The sequence below is a fragment of the Perna viridis genome, chromosome 1 (assembly GCF_037379345.1).
Source record: "Perna viridis isolate PV_CMFRI_1.1 ecotype Kerala chromosome 1, ASM3737934v1, whole genome shotgun sequence".
Classification (NCBI taxonomy): domain Eukaryota; kingdom Metazoa; phylum Mollusca; class Bivalvia; order Mytilida; family Mytilidae; genus Perna; species Perna viridis.
This window is the reverse complement of record NC_142445.1, coordinates 65,519,784-65,540,618: the sequence shown is the minus strand read 5'-3', so window position 1 is coordinate 65,540,618 and position 20,835 is coordinate 65,519,784. Positions and strand designations below refer to the sequence as shown.

Sequence of the window (20,835 nt, the reverse complement as noted above, 5' to 3'; positions counted from 1 at the left end):
TTCCAATGTTATAAGGAATATTTTTTTCAGGATGGCAGACACGGGCTACAGTTCAGGCTCTAAAGATGGGGAAAACGAATCTCCATCAAAATCTGAAGGACAAATTGGGTTTAAAGATCCCTTAATAAGTGGCTTAGACATAAACGACGATGCTGAAGTACGATCATGCTTCTTGAATTGGCTCAAAATGTTTTTAATTTATGTTAATAAATGACAATTTTATGGGCGGATATCTTACAAATATAACCGTGCAGTGGAACCAGATAAACTATTTATTTATTTTTTACTGCTCTTCGGCAAAATCTTATAGGATGTCCTCTTAAACTTTTAATTTTTTTTACATAACATTTACTCTTGTATCTATGATTTCTTTGTACAAAAGTCAAAGTTTAAAAAAACTGCAAATGTTTGAAAACAAAATACTACATCAGTCAGACAAATGTGACCGTGTGGCCTACCTATAGTAGGTTTAAATGGCCAGTTAAATGTTTTGGCTAAAGGATTAATTCTTAACTGACTTCAGATGAATCAGTTTGTTGCTGGCTTGTCACCGAGAGTCTGGGATTGCTCCTCGGTGGCAGAGGGTAATTTTATGAGTCAAATCATACTCTCCTGTTACATTTGGTGCCCAACTAAAAAAACCACTGGGTTTATGTAGTTATTGATCTAGTTGTTAAGAGTTGTTTATGGTATGAGGACTCTATAGTTGGGGGAAGTGCAGCAGAATGGCCTACCTTCGTTGTAGTAGGTAATGAGATTTAAACAGCCAGTTAATTATTTTGGCTAAAGGATTAATTCTTAAGCTGAATCAGTTTGTTGCTGGCTAGTCACCGAGTGGTCTTGGGTTTGATCCTCAGTTGGGGAGTATAATTTTACGAGTCAAATCATGCTCTCCCATTACATTTGGTGCCCAACTAAAAAACCCACTGGGTTTGTGTAACTATTGAGCTAGTTGTTAAGAGTTGTTTATGGTACAAAGACTCTTGAGGTGGGGGAAGTGTGGCAGGATGGCCTACATGCATTATAGTAGGTAATGGGATTTAAACAGCCAGTTAATTGTTTTTGCTAAAAGATTCATTCTTTAGCCGAATCTGGTTAGTCATCATGTGGTCTATGGTTTGATCCTTGGTGGGGGAGTCGAATTTGGTGAGTCACATCATGCTCCCCTGCTGCATAAAATATTAATTAATTTGCTAAAAAAATTTGAAGTAAAGAAGATACATGTATCTGTTTAACCTTCAGTTTTTGATTTCTAAAAAACAAGGGAGGACAAGTGCCTATTTTTTTTTGTTCACTTTCTGTCTGATTTTAATAAATTCCCTACCAACATCATAATTATCTTTGCATGCAATGAACAGATTGGGAACAAGTCTTGAGATTAAGAGTAGCCCTGCTTTTTGGGTATTACTCCTTTTGTGGTGTTTTTTTTTTAACCATTAAAGGATCGAGTATTCTTAATATGAAATAGTGTGAAAAAGGTGGGCATATTTGTGGTATTTTGAGTAACTTTGCACAGAATGAATTTTTTTCTTTTTTTTTTTATTTCTATTATTTTTTAGACATAGAAAACTTAATTTCGATTCGGCATGATTATAACATGCAAACATAGCTCTCTTGAGCTTTTCACCAAATATAAACAACATATACATAACATAAAAACAAATAATCATGCACATATAAATAATTTAAAAGCACACAGTTTAGCATGCACAAGCAGTACAATTATTAGCAACTGAAATAAATGTTAGCCAAAATAAAAAATAAAAAAGGAGTGATAAAAAATACGACTACTTGCATGCACTGCACTACATCTACATTCTGAGCCATTCCAGGATTGAAGCACTCTTTTAAATGGTAAGAAGCTACTTTCAGTCCTGAAATATTCAGGCAAGCTGTTCCATAATACAATAGCTGCATATCTAGGTAAATTTTTGCTAAAAGAAGTCCTTACCCGTGGGATATCCAAAATATTGCTGTACCTGATAGAACAGTTTGATTGTTTTTTACTGACCAGGTTATTGAGACTATTTAGAGATATATTATTTAAGATTTTGAATGTTACAAGTGCCATGTTTTTGATGTGACGGACCTGTAGAGTAGAAAGCTGAGCTCTCAGTAGTAAATCCAACTATGATGAGATGTAATCGAAGTGCTCATTTCTGTACTTTCTCTAATTTTTTATTGTTAGTTTTGGAGCAGAAATGCCAAGCCAAAGGGCACCAATTAGAATGGCTAAGAATGAATGTATGAAGAATTGTATTTCTATTCAGTATGGAAAGAAATTGACCCAGTTGTTTTAGAACACAGAGTTGCTAAGCTGCTTTTCTACATTTATATTACCAATATGGATGTCATATTTCAGCTGATTGTTAATTTCCATACCCAACAATTTGACTACTTTTTCACAAGTTAATTTTGAAATTTGAACTTCATTTGTTGGGTTTATGTTGAAAGATTTTTTCCCAACTGCTGTTACCTGAAACCTGTCAGGATTTGCCTGCATTTTGTGCTGTTTAAACCATTCTATAAACCAATTTTGACTCCATTTAAAGGATTGATATAAGATTTCCATAGTCTGGACTTGACAATGACAGAGCATTGTTGTCGGCATAGTTAAAGAGTGATCCATATTTTATGAAAGAAACAGATATGGTTAAAAAATACATTAAAAATGAAGGGACCAATAAAGAGCCTTATGGTACCCTGTTATATATGCCAGCCCAACTGCTAAGAATGAATTTCTGAGTTTAATTTACTGTTTTCTACCAGTCAGATTAGATTTTAGTAAAGAGACAGCATGTGCCATATGAAAGCAATTTATCCACTAAAAGTTTTCCGAAAGTACCAGACCTAAGCAATATGTAATATTTGTATTTCATTGCCTGCAACCTTTTAGGTACTATAATTAGAAATGTACCTTCTTCAGAAAAGATACTTCAAATACATTAAATATTCCCAGTTTTTAGATTTGAATGACATTTATGATTTTCCTAACTTTCTAATTTCACAGTGGGTAAAAAACACACCATATGAGAGGTAGTACTCCAAATGGGGATAATTCCAATTTCAGGACTTGGTACCAACCTGATGGATTACTGGTACATTATAACAGTAACACTTAAGTACATTGTACATATACATGTAAATGTACTTTTGTGGGCACTACACAGATTTTTGTACATAAATTCAGCAGTAATTGGAATTTGCAATGTTATTGTTATTGTAAAAAAAATGACTTAATATCACTTCTTGACTAAAACTTGTATTGTGTGATTTAAATAGTGTGATTTTTATGCAGTACATTTGTATTCTACTTTTCAGTGTGACATCAGTTTGACACTAACTTTTTGTGATATGACTATGTGGTAGATAAATTAGGTAGTCCTTAGGACTAATGAAATTTTAAGAAATAATTGAGATAGGCCAAAGGACTACCCATTGATATTTCAAGGTAGCCCTCGTACAAATTAGATAGGCATGTGACTACGGGACTACTGTTAGTGTTGAACCCTGCACTTATTTGATCTATAATCTATCAGAGGAAATGCCACAAATTAAACATCATTAAAACTAAAGTCTCTAATGTCACTATTTTTTTTCTGTGTATCATGAAGTCTTTCACAATAGAAAATCCCTATACCATGATCAATTAATCCTTATTGTCCAAACCTAATGATCTTTGTAATACAAATGAAAATTTCAGTGCCCATGATTATTTTTTTTTAATATAAATTTACAAAAAATAATATTTCAATACACAAATGTACATAGAAAATCCATAATTAATGTGGTTACAATAAATTTTAAATTAACTTTTGGAGTTCACCTTGCTACATTTGTAAACATTCTTGATTTAGAAGTTAGGATGTCAGGAAGGAAAATTTTACAGAAGAAATGTGTAAATTAAATGTATTTTAAAAATTTACTTATGCAATATATGGAATAGATTTTAAGTTGGCTCTCTTGATTCTACATGTACATGTATGTTACTGTGACCTTCACTTGGAGTCTGCCGTCATCGTTAGCAATTTTTCAAAACTCTTCTCCTCTGAAACTACTTGACCAATCAGAACCAAACTTGGTATGAATATTTTTTAGGGTATTCTGCATAGAACTTTTATGGGGATTTTTCATTTGTGGAAAAATATAGCAGAAGCTACTAAAAATAGAACAAAGGTGTCAGTCAGAGGTTTTTATCATATATCTCCAAAACTATTACCGTAAGGTTAAGCCAAATTCTGACGGGTATAAGTGTTTAGCATGATAAGATTTTCTGTGTTAATCTATCAAGCCATGTTGGAGTTGCTGCCCTTTTTATTCTTTTTACTCATTTTTTTCTCTAAAATCTTCTCCGCTGACATTACTAGACATATTGGAACCAGATTTGGTATGAGTGTTCCTTAGGGAATTTGGCATAAAACTAATGTGGGGATTTTAGATCTGTTGAAAAACATTGCCGCCCTCATAAAAATTGAACAAAAATTTGAAAAACTTGGCCACTGTTACTAAAAAAAGAACAAAGAGGTCAGTCGGAAGTTTTTCCTCATATATCTCCAAAACCATTAAGTTTAGCCAATTTCTTTTAATTGCTGAAATGATCCTTATTATAAGGCCTACAAAAATCAAAGTTGTCAGGTGACTCCTTGTTAGAGTTATTGCCCTTGAAAGGTGAAAAATGATGTTTTTAGCTCTCCTGGCCGAAGGCCATGTGAGCTATTGCCATTACCGGACACCTGTCTTTGTCCTTAGTTAAAAATTTGCCAAAACTCTTCTCCTCTGACACTATATCACTAATTGGAACCAAACTAGGAATGAATGTTCCTTGGGGTATCCTTCACAGAAATAATGTGGGGATTTTTGATCAGTCAAAAAACATTGCCGCCATTACTTAAAATAGAAGATAGGGATCAGACAGTAGTTTTTTGCAAATATCTCCAAAACTGTTAGGTTTAGCTAATTCTTTCGATAGCTGAAATGATTCTTATTATTAGGACTACAAAAGTCTTCTGAGATAAAAGTTGTAAAGCTGTCAGAAGACTCCTTGTAAGAGTTATTGCCCTTGAAAGGATAAAAATGACGTTTTTTTTTTTACAGTTTTCAACCAATAACTTGAAAACTGTGATAGATAGAAACTTTCAGTTGCTGAAATGATCCTTATGATAAGTCCTACAAAAGTCTTCTTAAGTCGAAATTGTTGGACGACATCTTGATAAATTTATTACCCAATTAGAATGGCTAAGAATGAATGTATGAAGAATTGTATTTCTATTCAGTATGGAAAGAAATTGACCCAGTTGTTTTAGAACACAGAGTTGCTAAGCTGCTTTTCTACATTTATATTACCAATATGGATGTCATATTTCAGCTGATTGTTAATTTCCATACCCAACAATTTGACTACTTTTTCACAAGTTAATTTTGAAATTTGAACTTCATTTGTTGGGTTTATGTTGAAAGATTTTTTCCCAACTGCTGTTACCTGAAACCTGTCAGGATTTGCCTGCATTTTGTGCTGTTTAAACCATTCTATAAACCAATTTTGACTCCATTTAAAGGATTGATATAAGATTTCCATAGTCTGGACTTGACAATGACAGAGCATTGTTGTCGGCATAGTTAAAGAGTGATCCATATTTTATGAAAGAAACAGATATGGTTAAAAAATACATTAAAAATGAAGGGACCAATAAAGAGCCTTATGGTACCCTGTTATATATGCCAGCCCAACTGCTAAGAATGAATTTCTGAGTTTAATTTACTGTTTTCTACCAGTCAGATTAGATTTTAGTAAAGAGACAGCATGTGCCATATGAAAGCAATTTATCCACTAAAAGTTTTCCGAAAGTACCAGACCTAAGCAATATGTAATATTTGTATTTCATTGCCTGCAACCTTTTAGGTACTATAATTAGAAATGTACCTTCTTCAGAAAAGATACTTCAAATACATTAAATATTCCCAGTTTTTAGATTTGAATGACATTTATGATTTTCCTAACTTTCTAATTTCACAGTGGGTAAAAAACACACCATATGAGAGGTAGTACTCCAAATGGGGATAATTCCAATTTCAGGACTTGGTACCAACCTGATGGATTACTGGTACATTATAACAGTAACACTTAAGTACATTGTACATATACATGTAAATGTACTTTTGTGGGCACTACACAGATTTTTGTACATAAATTCAGCAGTAATTGGAATTTGCAATGTTATTGTTATTGTAAAAAAAATGACTTAATATCACTTCTTGACTAAAACTTGTATTGTGTGATTTAAATAGTGTGATTTTTATGCAGTACATTTGTATTCTACTTTTCAGTGTGACATCAGTTTGACACTAACTTTTTGTGATATGACTATGTGGTAGATAAATTAGGTAGTCCTTAGGACTAATGAAATTTTAAGAAATAATTGAGATAGGCCAAAGGACTACCCATTGATATTTCAAGGTAGCCCTCGTACAAATTAGATAGGCATGTGACTACGGGACTACTGTTAGTGTTGAACCCTGCACTTATTTGATCTATAATCTATCAGAGGAAATGCCACAAATTAAACATCATTAAAACTAAAGTCTCTAATGTCACTATTTTTTTTCTGTGTATCATGAAGTCTTTCACAATAGAAAATCCCTATACCATGATCAATTAATCCTTATTGTCCAAACCTAATGATCTTTGTAATACAAATGAAAATTTCAGTGCCCATGATTATTTTTTTTTAATATAAATTTACAAAAAATAATATTTCAATACACAAATGTACATAGAAAATCCATAATTAATGTGGTTACAATAAATTTTAAATTAACTTTTGGAGTTCACCTTGCTACATTTGTAAACATTCTTGATTTAGAAGTTAGGATGTCAGGAAGGAAAATTTTACAGAAGAAATGTGTAAATTAAATGTATTTTAAAAATTTACTTATGCAATATATGGAATAGATTTTAAGTTGGCTCTCTTGATTCTACATGTACATGTATGTTACTGTGACCTTCACTTGGAGTCTGCCGTCATCGTTAGCAATTTTTCAAAACTCTTCTCCTCTGAAACTACTTGACCAATCAGAACCAAACTTGGTATGAATATTTTTTAGGGTATTCTGCATAGAACTTTTATGGGGATTTTTCATTTGTGGAAAAATATAGCAGAAGCTACTAAAAATAGAACAAAGGTGTCAGTCAGAGGTTTTTATCATATATCTCCAAAACTATTACCGTAAGGTTAAGCCAAATTCTGACGGGTATAAGTGTTTAGCATGATAAGATTTTCTGTGTTAATCTATCAAGCCATGTTGGAGTTGCTGCCCTTTTTATTCTTTTTACTCATTTTTTTCTCTAAAATCTTCTCCGCTGACATTACTAGACATATTGGAACCAGATTTGGTATGAGTGTTCCTTAGGGAATTTGGCATAAAACTAATGTGGGGATTTTAGATCTGTTGAAAAACATTGCCGCCCTCATAAAAATTGAACAAAAATTTGAAAAACTTGGCCACTGTTACTAAAAAAAGAACAAAGAGGTCAGTCGGAAGTTTTTCCTCATATATCTCCAAAACCATTAAGTTTAGCCAATTTCTTTTAATTGCTGAAATGATCCTTATTATAAGGCCTACAAAAATCAAAGTTGTCAGGTGACTCCTTGTTAGAGTTATTGCCCTTGAAAGGTGAAAAATGATGTTTTTAGCTCTCCTGGCCGAAGGCCATGTGAGCTATTGCCATTACCGGACACCTGTCTTTGTCCTTAGTTAAAAATTTGCCAAAACTCTTCTCCTCTGACACTATATCACTAATTGGAACCAAACTAGGAATGAATGTTCCTTGGGGTATCCTTCACAGAAATAATGTGGGGATTTTTGATCAGTCAAAAAACATTGCCGCCATTACTTAAAATAGAAGATAGGGATCAGACAGTAGTTTTTTGCAAATATCTCCAAAACTGTTAGGTTTAGCTAATTCTTTCGATAGCTGAAATGATTCTTATTATTAGGACTACAAAAGTCTTCTGAGATAAAAGTTGTAAAGCTGTCAGAAGACTCCTTGTAAGAGTTATTGCCCTTGAAAGGATAAAAATGACGTTTTTTTTTTACAGTTTTCAACCAATAACTTGAAAACTGTGATAGATAGAAACTTTCAGTTGCTGAAATGATCCTTATGATAAGTCCTACAAAAGTCTTCTTAAGTCGAAATTGTTGGACGACATCTTGATAAATTTATTGCCCTTGAAAGGCAAAATTCAACCAGGTGAGCGATTCAGGCTCCTGGGAGTCTCTTGTTTACAGTAATACGTGAAAAATATTTTTTTTTACAAAGCTGCAGGTGGATTATCCCCTTTGTAATCTCTTCTTGAATAAAAATTTATGCACCAACTTATTACTAAAGATTGAAAGAATGTAAAATTCTTGAAACTCTCTCTAAATCTGACAGATTTCTCATAGAAATTGTCTTGCAAACTAAATATCAAATGAAAATTTTTGAACATATTTTTTTAGCTCATTTTTAATTTACCTGGCCCAAAGGGCCATGTTAGCTATTACCATCACTTGGCATCTATCGTTTTCCTTCACAATTTTTCAAGATAAGGCCTACAAAAGTCTGCGAGGATTGAAGTTGTTGGATGACTCCTTGTTAGAGTTATTGTCCTTGAAAGGCAAAAAATGATATTTTTAGCAGTATTCAGCCAATATCTTGAAAACTTTAACAGATAGAAAGAAACTTTCAGTTGATGAAATAATCCTTATAATAAGTCCTATCAAAGTCAAAACTACAGGCTAATCCTTGTTAGAGTTATTTCCCTTGAAAGGCAAAAAAAAAAAAATTACTAGGTGAGTTATTCAGGCTCCTGGGAGCCTCTTGTTTAGGGGCTTATTTCACATTTCATATTTATTTTAAAACCGTAAATATGAATATACAGTAACAACTTCTTGCTTAAGATATTTAAATTTTTTTAGATGGAAAGTCTAAGCCTTGATGCCTCTGCTAAGTCAGAAATGAGTGTTTCCAGAAGCTCAAGCCTTATTGCAAATTTGAGTCACTTTGATGACCTTGAAGATGACACTCATGATTTGTTTGTTCATGTGGATGACCCTGAGAAACATACTGGGACCATGGAGTCCTATGTAACATTTAGAATAAGTACAAAAGTAAACATTTTACTTATTTTTACAATTTTTCATGTTTTGAAGTACATTTGTATGACTCACAGATACATGTAGTATAATATTGCATGTTACAGAGTTTGTAAAGCTTTTTCATCAGATGCCAAAAAAATATAAATAAATGTATTATTTTCATTCTAATTCTAATAGGAAAGTGAAACTTTATTTTAAAACTAAGTTGACTAAAAGTATTGAGATTTGATATACCTGTAGTTATGTTATACATATGTAGTTTGTAGTACAAAGTATTAAGTTAGTAGATGCTATTGTTTTAGACAACTAGAAGTGAGTATGATGACAGTGAGTACTCAGTGAGAAGGAGATATAATGACTTCCTTTGGTTAAGACAAAGATTAGAAGAATCCTATCCTACCCATCTTGTACCTGTGAGTTTATCTACTTTACCTGTAACTATAGTTACATCTTTAAATCACACAGAAGGTTATTCATCATCTATTTGATATTTAATGTGAAGTATATACCTGTTCAGCCTTCCACATTAGGCAGGGGGACTCCCATAAAATTTATGAAATATTTAAAATCTCCCAGATAAAAATGTAAGTGCCATATTTTTCCAGGATTTTTTTTCTTTTTACTCCAAAATGTGCATAGATAAAATATCAAAAACTCTTTAAAGGTGTAGAAGAATGTCCAACAAGTAAACTTTCACACTGAATTCCAGTAAATTATGTTTTTTACTTAGATTATGATTCTAAACTCTACCTTTGTAGTCTTTGATGATGTAATATAGTGTGCATTAGATAAATACAGATCTCCACTTAATAATGTTACAATAAATATTTTACAATGCTCTCTTTTAAGTGGTAATCTTTGAAGTATTTGAAAGGCTAACAGCTGGAATCAATTAATACATTTGTTTTTTTTTTTAATTTCATACATAGCCTTTACCAGAGAAACACAGTTTGAGAAGATTAGATCGTTTTAGTCCTGAGTTCTTGAGAGTCAGACAAGCAGCTTTGCAGAAGTTTCTAAAACGTTTATCAGATCATCCTGTCTTATCATTTGACAAAAACTTTCAAGTCTTTCTAACAGCTAAAGCTTGGGTATGTATCAGTTTACTTCTGGTGTACTATTGATATGAGTAGGATTTATTTTGAACGATTTTCAGTATTTAAATCCATGACTCATTGAGTCTTTGTTCATACATAGGATTGATAAACTAGTGATGACCAACAAAATAAAAACAGTTTTAAAATAAACTTTATTTCTGTAGCAGTACTTTGGTTTCAGTAGATGTTTTAGTAACAAGAAAATCTCTATTTAGATTTCAAGGTCAGTGAGTGAAAGTTTGGGTATAGATAGCCCTTATTAGAGTTTTCTTCAGTTTTGCCAATCTATTATTTTCAGGAATTCCAAGCATACAAGAAACAGGGTACTGGTTTACTTAGTAGAGTTACAGACTCATTACATAATATCAGTGCATCATATATGAATAAAAACAGACCTCCTGAGTTTGTCACTATGTATGACTATGTACATGCCTTATCAGAGAAACTTGGTGTAATGGACAGAATAGCACAGAGAGTTGCGAAGGAACATGCAGGTAAATTATACACAACAAGTGGTTGGTACATTGGAATCACTTTGTTGGTCTGTCATGTTTTGTATTAATTTTCCCGACTTCCATATGGATTGATTTCAAATTAGGCATGTGGTTTATATATATGGGGCATTTTATTTTGATTGCTATGAGAGTCTGATATCAACTTTGGCGAGGAAATGAACCGTATTATCCGGACTATAAGTCAATATTTTTTCAGCAAAGCGTCAGCCTCGACTTATCGTCCACTTCGACTTATGTAAGGATTTTTCAAGAAAAAATGTTCATCTACAATACATTTCATTAGATTTGTTTATTTCATTTTTGATTGCTTTCATTAAAAAATTTGGGTAAACTGCAGTCAGCAAAAGTCGTACAGTCAAACCGGTAATAGAACTCGGAAGATTATTGACCAGTGCCGTTATCCTGTGTTCAGGAGTTATCGGTCCTTCAAAATACAATATGCTGTACAAGTAGGGATACACCTAGCATGACAACATATGCATCATCATGTTGATATTAAGGTCATTAAAAAGGAGCTATAAATATGTCAGTTTGTGCTGATGCTGGAAAGTCTTGATTCCTCATATGCCATTAGAGGCGACTATTTAAAGTGTGTAGCCTTTGGGCCATTGAAAATGAAACACATTTTACTTTATTTTGATGTATCCATGGTATTCAGGTCAGCAAGAAACTATGCTTAAAAACTTTGTACAATGTACTTCACCTTAACTGTGACATGTCTAATTTATCTAACATTAATAAACTTGTACTTTTGCTAATTATCAACTTCAAGTTTGTATCAAAATTTATTGATGACTTTTGGAAAACTAAAACCAAATCATTGCAATGTACAAACTGTTGAAAATATTCCTTTTTTGTACAACAATTTAAAGATTGGATAAAATGCTACTTTTGATACTTTTGATAATTTAACTGCGCTCTTTATCAGTATTGTTTACAATATGAAAGTGCATCGTAAGACTTTGAAGGTTGGCTGACTATAATTGAACTCATGGTTGTATAGAGTGTTATATAAGGTTGCACTTTAATAATTTACATATATATGCGTATTTTTAAAGCAAAATTCATGATAATTTTTTTTTTGATATTGGAAAGACAAAAATTTGATGGTAAAAAATTTTAAAATAATTCTTGAAATTAATGAAGAGTATTGAAATTTTAGATTTCAATGAATATAACATGTCAAACCTCAGATTACAATGTTTTGTAATATATCATGAAGAAAAATTGACATTTGTATTGCTTTCATAAATCTTTAGTAGAGTGATAAAGATGTCTGCTATTTTTTACAGAATATTTGATAGAGATGAGTGAATGGGGTCCAATCTATACATTATGGTCTAACTCAGAAGAAGAACTGGTACCTGCCTTACAGGCCATGTCTGAAGCTGTTGATAAGTGTTGCCAGTATATGAGAGAAGTGGTAGGACTTTTGTAGTATATTTAAAAGTCTTCGTAAGAATCAGGCAAAATTGGCAAGCTGAAACCCCACTGTTCTGTCAATATATAGTCCATTCAATTTCTATAGTGTATTAAACACAATTTCTAAAGATAAGATATTTGTCGAAAAAATAAAAAAAAATTGGCATATTTTCAATATCATACAAACTCGTGAAGCAATTCATCCAGGAATAAAAAGTTTTCTATTACCCCTAATGCAAAATTTTCAATTAATATGTCCATATCTTTTGTAAGAGTGGACAGGTAAAACTAATACCCATTTGAATATAAATAAAAACAAGAAAAATGTGTTTTTGATCTATTTTAAGCATGTCATTAGGTGTTTTAATCTGATTTAAAAAAAAAAAGCCCCACACTGGATTGAACACATGTCAAGCTTAAAATATGCCAAAAGCACATGTTTTCTATTTTTGTTCACATTTAGCTGAGCTATTTCTTTTACCAAAGCACTCCTACCATATAGGTGGTCATATGTGGTAAGAATTTTGCATTGCTAGTAAAGGGGAAGATTTTTTTTTTCGATTATACTATAGAAATGTGATGGACTATACTTTCACTCAAGAAAGTCTTTTCTTTTTGAAATGGTTATTTGATCTCTTCATCGCTGGATATGTGTAGAAATTTTCTTTAGAATGTTAGAAAATTGACAGAGTTATCTGCACCTAGAATGACCAATTGGGTCTTTATTCCATGTTTCTAATGATGAAAATAGTCAAATTATACTGTCAATGTGCTGGGTAATTCCATATCATGTCCCTCCCATTGTCTTGATTCTTAGAGAGACTGACACTTAATTTTTAAAGCCAGATTCTTGTTTGCTGTTAATGGAATGATAAGTCAAAACAGTAAACTGGTAGGATTTTCATAGACCATAAAACTGTTATCCTTAAGAATTTGTATTTAACTTAGAAACTTATTGTGGCAAAATGAACTAATGTATTCATAATGTAACCCCTAAATGGTTAACATACACCACATAAATAAACATACATTCAGTTTTCTTTTATGTTGTTAGAGTCTGTTATAAGGGCAACTATTTCACTGTACAAGTGTATAATGTTCTTTTGGGGAAAACTGCAACCTGCCCTGTGGTGTAAGTTTTCCTCATCGTTCATTGAAGACCCATGGGTGGCCTTGAGCTGAAAATTTTTATCCTATTGGGGTTGTTGTCTCTTCGACATATTCATCATATCCATCCTTGTTATATACATGCATATATGATTTACTAAAAGTACCTGCACATTAACGTTGCAGGTAACTGTTGTTTAAAAGAGCAGTTTTTGTACCAATGTATCCAGTGTATTTTATTGCTGAAAAATTTCATGTATTTGTTTCAAAGCTATTTTCATATTGTGTACAACTCTTTTTCAATAATTATTATTGTGCTGTAATGTTTGGTTATTTAACACAGTTTGTGAGAATTTTATCATTATTGACTTATTTTAAAGCTAAATATGTATTTCAATATTTCAACTTCCAGATTGATGCTAATGAAGATGATTATGCCCAACCTTTAAAAGAATATATACTCTTTACAGATGCAATCAAGGTTTGAATTACTGACTGTATATTGGATTTTGCATTTTTATTCAGCATCTTCCGACAAATGTTTTTTGGTTTGTTTATGTCTAAACAAAGTTGTAATAATATTACATGTGAAAAGATTTGCATGTTGGGAAAAATACTCAAATCCAAATTCTACAATCATGAGATGACTAAATATGTAATTGTATTTGAAAATAACAAGAATAATGTCAAATGTCATTTGATCTGAAATGTCAAATTCACAGGCTTTAAAGATTGGCTTTACAATAAAATAGTCAATGCATGAAAAGTTTGAAATATAATATAATATATGGTATACATGTACATTGCACTTCAAGAACTTAAAATTTTAAAATCTACTTGGCAATAATATTCAACTTTTCAAACAATAACCCCATATCATCATTCCAAATTTTTATGTATCAGGCTGTGTTAAGACGACGGGATGCAATACAGATGGAGTATGATGCCACTCTTGATGAATTGAACAAAAGAAAGGATGAACGTGAACAGGTACTTAATAGAAAGTTTAACTTCAGTTGTTATTATTATAGGCATCCAACAAGCTTAAATTTTAAAGGTTTTTGAAGTATTTTTTAATTAAATGTTATTTAGAATATAAAGTATGAAATAAAGCTATCAGTATTTCTCTTCTCTTTATACATAAACTTTATTTCCTTTAAAATACAATTTCAACTGCCTTTTTGTGTATAGCAGAATTCCTGTTTATTTGTTTGTCTCATTGTCATGTCAGTGTTTTTATCAATTGAATTAAAATTATATCCATCAAATGTTCCATTCATGAAGTGACTGAACGGAACAATATATAATTTTAATTAGATTGGTGTTTATCTGAGGAGAAGAATGGTGTTTAAATACATTCTTATGCAGTTTTAATTCTTTGATGATATGTATTATCAGCTTAAGCCAAGTATGCAGAAATATTATTTTGCTGTAGAATTTTTTTTAATTTTGAAAAATCTATTTTTTCACTGCATGTACAATTACATATAATGTACTTTTAGTTTGCATTCAAAAAGTACAAGCATGAATTTTATGTTGCTCTTTTTTCTTTGGAGAGCATACTTTGTCAGTCTGTTTGTCATAATGTTCATGCTCACTATTTCCCCTATACTATAGTTACCAATCAGATCAGACTAAAACCTTACTCAGTCATCCAGTTTAACAGTTAGATGTAAAAGATCAATTTTGTTTTCGGTTTTACTGTATTGGGTTTCCCATAGTTGGAAAGGGGAGACATTTTTTGTGTTCCTGTCTTTAGGCATTAGGGACATTAGTTTTTGTTGCTGGCCTTATGCTTGACTGCCTATCAGCTTAACCTTTGAGATTGTTCATATAAATGATTTTGAATGTGGTATGCAATGATGATACTTGTCTTAGACTTTCAACAGGGTTTGTTTTTTGGGTTTCTCTCTAAGTGTATTAATGTTTTGTTATTGTTTGTTAGCTTAATCTTGGAAACTATTTGTGGAAATGATTTCAAATTTGGTGTGCAGCCTCAGGCTTCCTCAGCATTATTAGTTGTACTGTGTCTGAAACTTGTGTCCTGATTGAAGGTCTGCTTTGTATTTTGGCTGGAAATTTATGTCTTATTGACACATTTCTTCCGCTTCTTACAAAAAAGAATTTTTAATGTTTACAGCTGAAGATATCAGACCAGACTTATTCTATTGGTGCATTCCTTGGTAAAGATCCTGAAGATGTCAAGCAACAGAAGCAAGATAAAATGGAACAAACTATAAATGAAGTAATCACCTAAAGTAGAAAAAAACTCCTGTATTTCTGTTGGTTATCTGTTTAACTGTCTGTCTGTCCACTTTGTTCAGGTTGTATGTTACACCAGGTTCACCCTATTTACTGATGAGTACATAACAAATGTCATCTTAAAATGTAAAGTTACATTGTATTTAAACTTATTTTATATATACCTGTTAGTGTGTTCTTTTTTCCCCATATTTATTTGTAGCAGCTGCTTTAATAACACAGCCATTTGTTTGTTTTTGTGAACAATTTTTAAGTCTCAATTCTGAAAATTGCCTGTCAAAATATAATCTGACCATATACTGATACTCATAGAAGTCTGCACAACACAAAGTGTGCTTTTTATTCTAATTGGTAATGTTTGGTTTTGATAATTTTTTTATTAGCCCACTCATTATTATTATTGTACTCCCACTCTAATGAGTGAGGGCTTTATTTCATTGCAGTCATCTTTTCCGTCTGTCTGTTACATGTTTTGTAACAGATTTCTCAGCTTTTGATGGAGGGAATGCTTAAATATTTAATATATCACATTTGCATGATGACTTGCACCATGTCTCCATGTTTTCAGATTTCTTGCTCATCCATTTCTTCTTTAGCTTCTATTGGAGGGAATGCTTAGATATTTAGCAAATTGCTTTTGCATGATGATTTGTCTCCCTTTTTCACCTGGCCGAAGGCCATGAGAGCTATTGCCATCACTTGGTGTCCGTCGTCATCCGTCGTCGTCGTCCGACATCATTAACAATTTTTCAAAACTCTTTTCCTCTGAAACTACTTGACCAATTGGAACCAAACTTGGTATGAATGTTCCTTGGGGTATCCTGCATAGAACTGATGTGGGGATTTTTGATCCATTGAAAAACATGGCCACTGTTAGGGGTCAGACAATAACAATAGTTTTTGCATATATCTCCGAAACAGTTAGGTTTAGCCAAATTCTGACAGGGGTAAAAGTGTTCAGCATAATGAGACTCGTCTGTGGTCGAATTTTCATTTTAATCTATTAAGCCATGTTGGAGTTATTACCCCTTTTTGACGTTTTTTGCTATTTCTAATGTTATTTCTTTCCAAACTCTTTTCCTCTGACACCACTTGACCCATTGGAACCAAACTTACTTTGAATGTTCCTTGGGGTATTGTGCATAGAATTGATATGGGGATTTTTGATCCATTGAAAAACATGGCCGCAGTTACTAAAAATAGAACATAGTTTTTTGCATATATCTCCTAAACAGTTAGGTTTAACCAAAATCTGATTGGGGTAAAATTATTCAGCAGAAGAGATGTATCTGTGGTCAAATTTTGGTGAAAATTCGTTGACCCATGTTGGAATTATTGCCGTTTTAGGACATTTTTTGCTGTTTTTGATGTTATTACTTTAAAAAATCTGCTCCTCAGAAACCATTCTGCTAAATTCAATGAAAGTTGGCATTTTTGTTTTATAGAGTATCCTTAACGAAATGACAGATTTTTGATCGCTGAAAAAACATGGCTGCCATTTCTAAAAATAGAACAATGGGTCAGACAGCAGATTTTTGCATACATCTCCAAATCTGTTAGGTTTAGGCAATAGTTTCAATTGCTGAAATAATTCTTATTATAAGGCTTACAAATGTGTCCAATGAATCAAATAGATTCAAAATTGTCTGAAAACTCCTTGTTAGAGTTTTTGTCCTTAAAAGGCAAAAATTTAAAAAGGTGAGCGATTCAGGCTCCTGGGAGCCTTTTGTTCTACTTCCTTTTCACCGATCAACTTGGTAATTTTTCAGATTATACCTAAGGAAATTTTCACAACAGATTACTCAGCTCCTATTGGAGGGAATTCTTAGATATTTAATACATTGCTTTTGCTTGATGACTTGCACATAGCATGATAGACACTTTCTTGATTTTTTTAAAGAAAATTATCTACAATATTTTTGCTAGTCTTACAATTATTGTATACATGTAGTTCTTGGATGCTAAATTTGACATAAATGTTTGAATGGGGGTATTCTTAGCACAACGTAGCATGCAATGTCTTGTTGATTTTGAGATATTACAATATTAATAGTATAATTAATTGGAAAATGTGAAAAACTGAAATATGATCATGAGTGCCATAGAACATCTTGATTTAAAGAAGTGTGTGGAACTTGTTCAGTGAACGAGTTAAGTCTTCAAGTGTTCTTGGCATGGGTAAGTATACCGTGATAATTCACAATAAGTAATTAGTAACCTATCTACATAAATTTAAAATTTTGTGATTGGCGGATTTATGTTGATTTTTGTGTTGTGATGTTTTGGTGAAAGTTCAGAAGTGAATTTATAGAAATTATTTTACGAAGGAATAATCAAAATTGTTTACATATGGAACAACTGAAAAATCCCTGATACTGTATCTATGTAGTAATGTCCCTGATACTGTATCTATGTAGTAATGTCCCTGATACTGTATCTATACAATAATGTCCCTGATACTGTATCTATACAATAATGTCCCTGATACTGTATCTATATAATAATGTCCCTGATACTGTATCTATATAGAAATGTCCCTGATACTGTATCTGTATAATAATGTCCCTGATACTGTATCTGTATAATAATGTCCCTGATACTGTATCTATATAGAAATGTCCCTGATACTGTATCTGTATAATAATGTCCCTGATACTGTATCTGTATAATAATGTCCCTGATACTGTATCTATATAGAAATGTCCCTGATACTGTATCTATATAGTAATGTCCCTGATACTGTATCTATATAATAATGTCCCTGATACTGTATCTGTATAGTAATGTCCCTGATACTGTATCTATATAGAAATGTCCCTGATACTGTATCTATATAGAAATGTCCCTGATACTGTATCTGTATAGAAATGTCCCTGATACTGTATCTGTATAGTAATGTCCCTGATACTGTATCTATATAGAAATGTCCCTGATACTGTATCTATATAGAAATGTCCCTGATACTGTATCTGTATAATAATGTCCCTGATACTGTATCTATATAGAAATGTCCCTGATACTGTATCTATATAGAAATGTCCCTGATACTGTATCTGTATAATAATGTCCCTGATACTGTATCTATATAGAAATGTCCCTGATACTGTATCTGTATAGTAATGTCCCTGATACTGTATCTGTATAATAATGTCCCTGATACTGTATCTATATAATAATGTCCCTGACACTGTATCTATATAATAATGTCCCTGATACTGTATCTATATAATAATGTCCCTGATACTGTATCTATATACTATATCTATATAATAATGTCCCTGATACTGTATCTATATAGAAATGTCCCTGATACTGTATCTGTATAGTAATGTCCCTGATACTGTATCTATATAGAAATGTCCCCGATACTGTATCTATATAATAATGTCCCTGACACTGTATCTATATAATAATGTCCCTGATACTGTATCTATATAATAATGTCCCTGATACTGTATCTATATACTATATCTGTATAGTAATGTCCCTGACACTGTGTCTATATACTGTATCTGTATAGTAATGTCCCTGATACTGTGTCTATATACTGTATCTGTATAGTAATGTCCCTGATACTGTATCTATATACTATATCTGTATAGTAATGTCCCTGATATTGTATCTATATAATAATGTCCCTGACACTGTATCTATATACTGTATCTATATAATAATGTCCCTGATACTGTATCTATACAATAATGTCCCTGATACTGTATCTATATAGAAATGTCCCTGATACTGTATCTATATACTATATCTATATAATAATGTCCCTGATACTGTATCTATACAATAATGTCCCTGATACTGTATCTATGTAGTAATGTCCCTGATACTGTATCTATACAATAATGTCCCTGATACTGTATCTATATAATAATGTCCCTGATACTGTATCTATATAATAATGTCCCTGATACTGTATCTATATACTGTATCTGTATAGTATGTCCCTGATACTGTATCTATATACTGTATCTGTATAGTAATGTCCCTGACACTGTATCTATATAATAATGTCCCTGACACTGTATCTATATAATAATGTCCCTGACACTGTATCTATATAATAATGTCCCTGATACTGTATCTATATAATAATGTCCCTGATACTGTATCTATATAGAAATGTCCCTGATACTGTATCTGTATACTATATCTGTATAATAATGTCCCTGATACTGTATCTATATAATAATGTCCCTGATACTGTATCTGTATACTATATCTGTATAGTATGTCCCTGATACTGTATCTATGTAGTAATGTCCCTGATACTGTATCTGTATAGTAATGACATTTATTTCTTTTCATTTAATGGTTCAAATGGTAAAAATATTCTGTTAAGTCTTAATTGTTATATTCTCATCCTATTATTGTGTAGAAGTATATTATAGTCAATTTTTATTATCATATATTGGGTGTTTTTAAATCAGTTTTGTCCAATACAAAAGGATGTGTACAATGAACCACAAATCCAATAATTAACACCTGGTTTTCATTTTCCCTATATTTGCAAGTTTATCTGAGCCTAAAAATGAAAGGTTACTAATTTTTGTATACATTTAAATGAATTGTGAGATATGTAAAAAGCTTTTATTTAAATCTTTCTTCACAGAATAAATAAGAAAAATTGGCAGTAGAACCTGCTGCATGGTACAAAATAAGTTGACCGTGTATTATTTGAGGTCAAACAATGAGTTTAACAGTTGCTCTAGACCTTAAAGTTGAAATAATGAACACCAATTTTATTTTTCAGTTAACAAAGAAAATGGAGGAACTAAATGATAAGACCGTATGCTCTGACACAGACCTTCGAGCTGACATGGAAAGGTGGCATAAAAATAAACAAAAAGATCTCAAAGAGTTATTCATGTCACAATGTGATAGACAAATCACATATTATGAAAAGGTTAGTAGTAACATGTAATGGTATTCCTTTGCAGTTCATGAGGATTTACATGTTATAGGATGTTATAAAGGTGTGTATATCAAGGGTCATTCACACATTAATCAGTTGTTATCTGTGTATGTCATGGTGATATTTACTATTGAAAGTAACCAATTATTTTCCATATTGCACTAGTGGAAATATAGCTTAAAATTCTTGACTATGGATTACAAAAAGCAGTAAAACAAAATTTTAAGCTGTGCTATACAAGAAAGGATTATTGCATGAATATTTGAGAATATTGTCCCTTGTCACCAATAAACTCATATAGTATGAAATACTACTTTGGATAATACTCCAAAATGTTCATGCAAAAACTCTATAATCCTTAATTATACAGTTG

General features: G+C 31.9%; 1 protein-coding gene across 4 annotated transcripts in view; it reads left to right on the top strand.

Annotated features, from left to right (window-relative positions):
• LOC148629887 (sorting nexin-30-like) overlaps positions 1 to 20,835 on the top strand; it is a 37,109-nt gene that overhangs the window by 11,844 nt on the left and 4,430 nt on the right. For 2 of the 4 annotated variants that reach the window (XM_088559157.1, XM_088559164.1), the window contains exons 2-10: positions 8,956 to 9,147; positions 9,438 to 9,548; positions 10,065 to 10,226; positions 10,531 to 10,726; positions 12,040 to 12,170; positions 13,689 to 13,757; positions 14,180 to 14,266; positions 15,417 to 15,521; positions 20,301 to 20,453. In XM_088559157.1, the coding sequence (XP_088415283.1) occupies positions 8,956 to 9,147; positions 9,438 to 9,548; positions 10,065 to 10,226; positions 10,531 to 10,726; positions 12,040 to 12,170; positions 13,689 to 13,757; positions 14,180 to 14,266; positions 15,417 to 15,521; positions 20,301 to 20,453 (1,206 nt within the window). Of the gene's footprint in view, positions 158 to 6,008; positions 6,102 to 8,955; positions 9,148 to 9,437; positions 9,549 to 10,064; positions 10,227 to 10,530; positions 10,727 to 12,039; positions 12,171 to 13,688; positions 13,758 to 14,179; positions 14,267 to 15,416; positions 15,522 to 20,300; positions 20,454 to 20,835 lie in introns of those variants that run through there. The other 2 variants (XM_088559144.1, XM_088559151.1) reach the window with 2 other exon arrangements.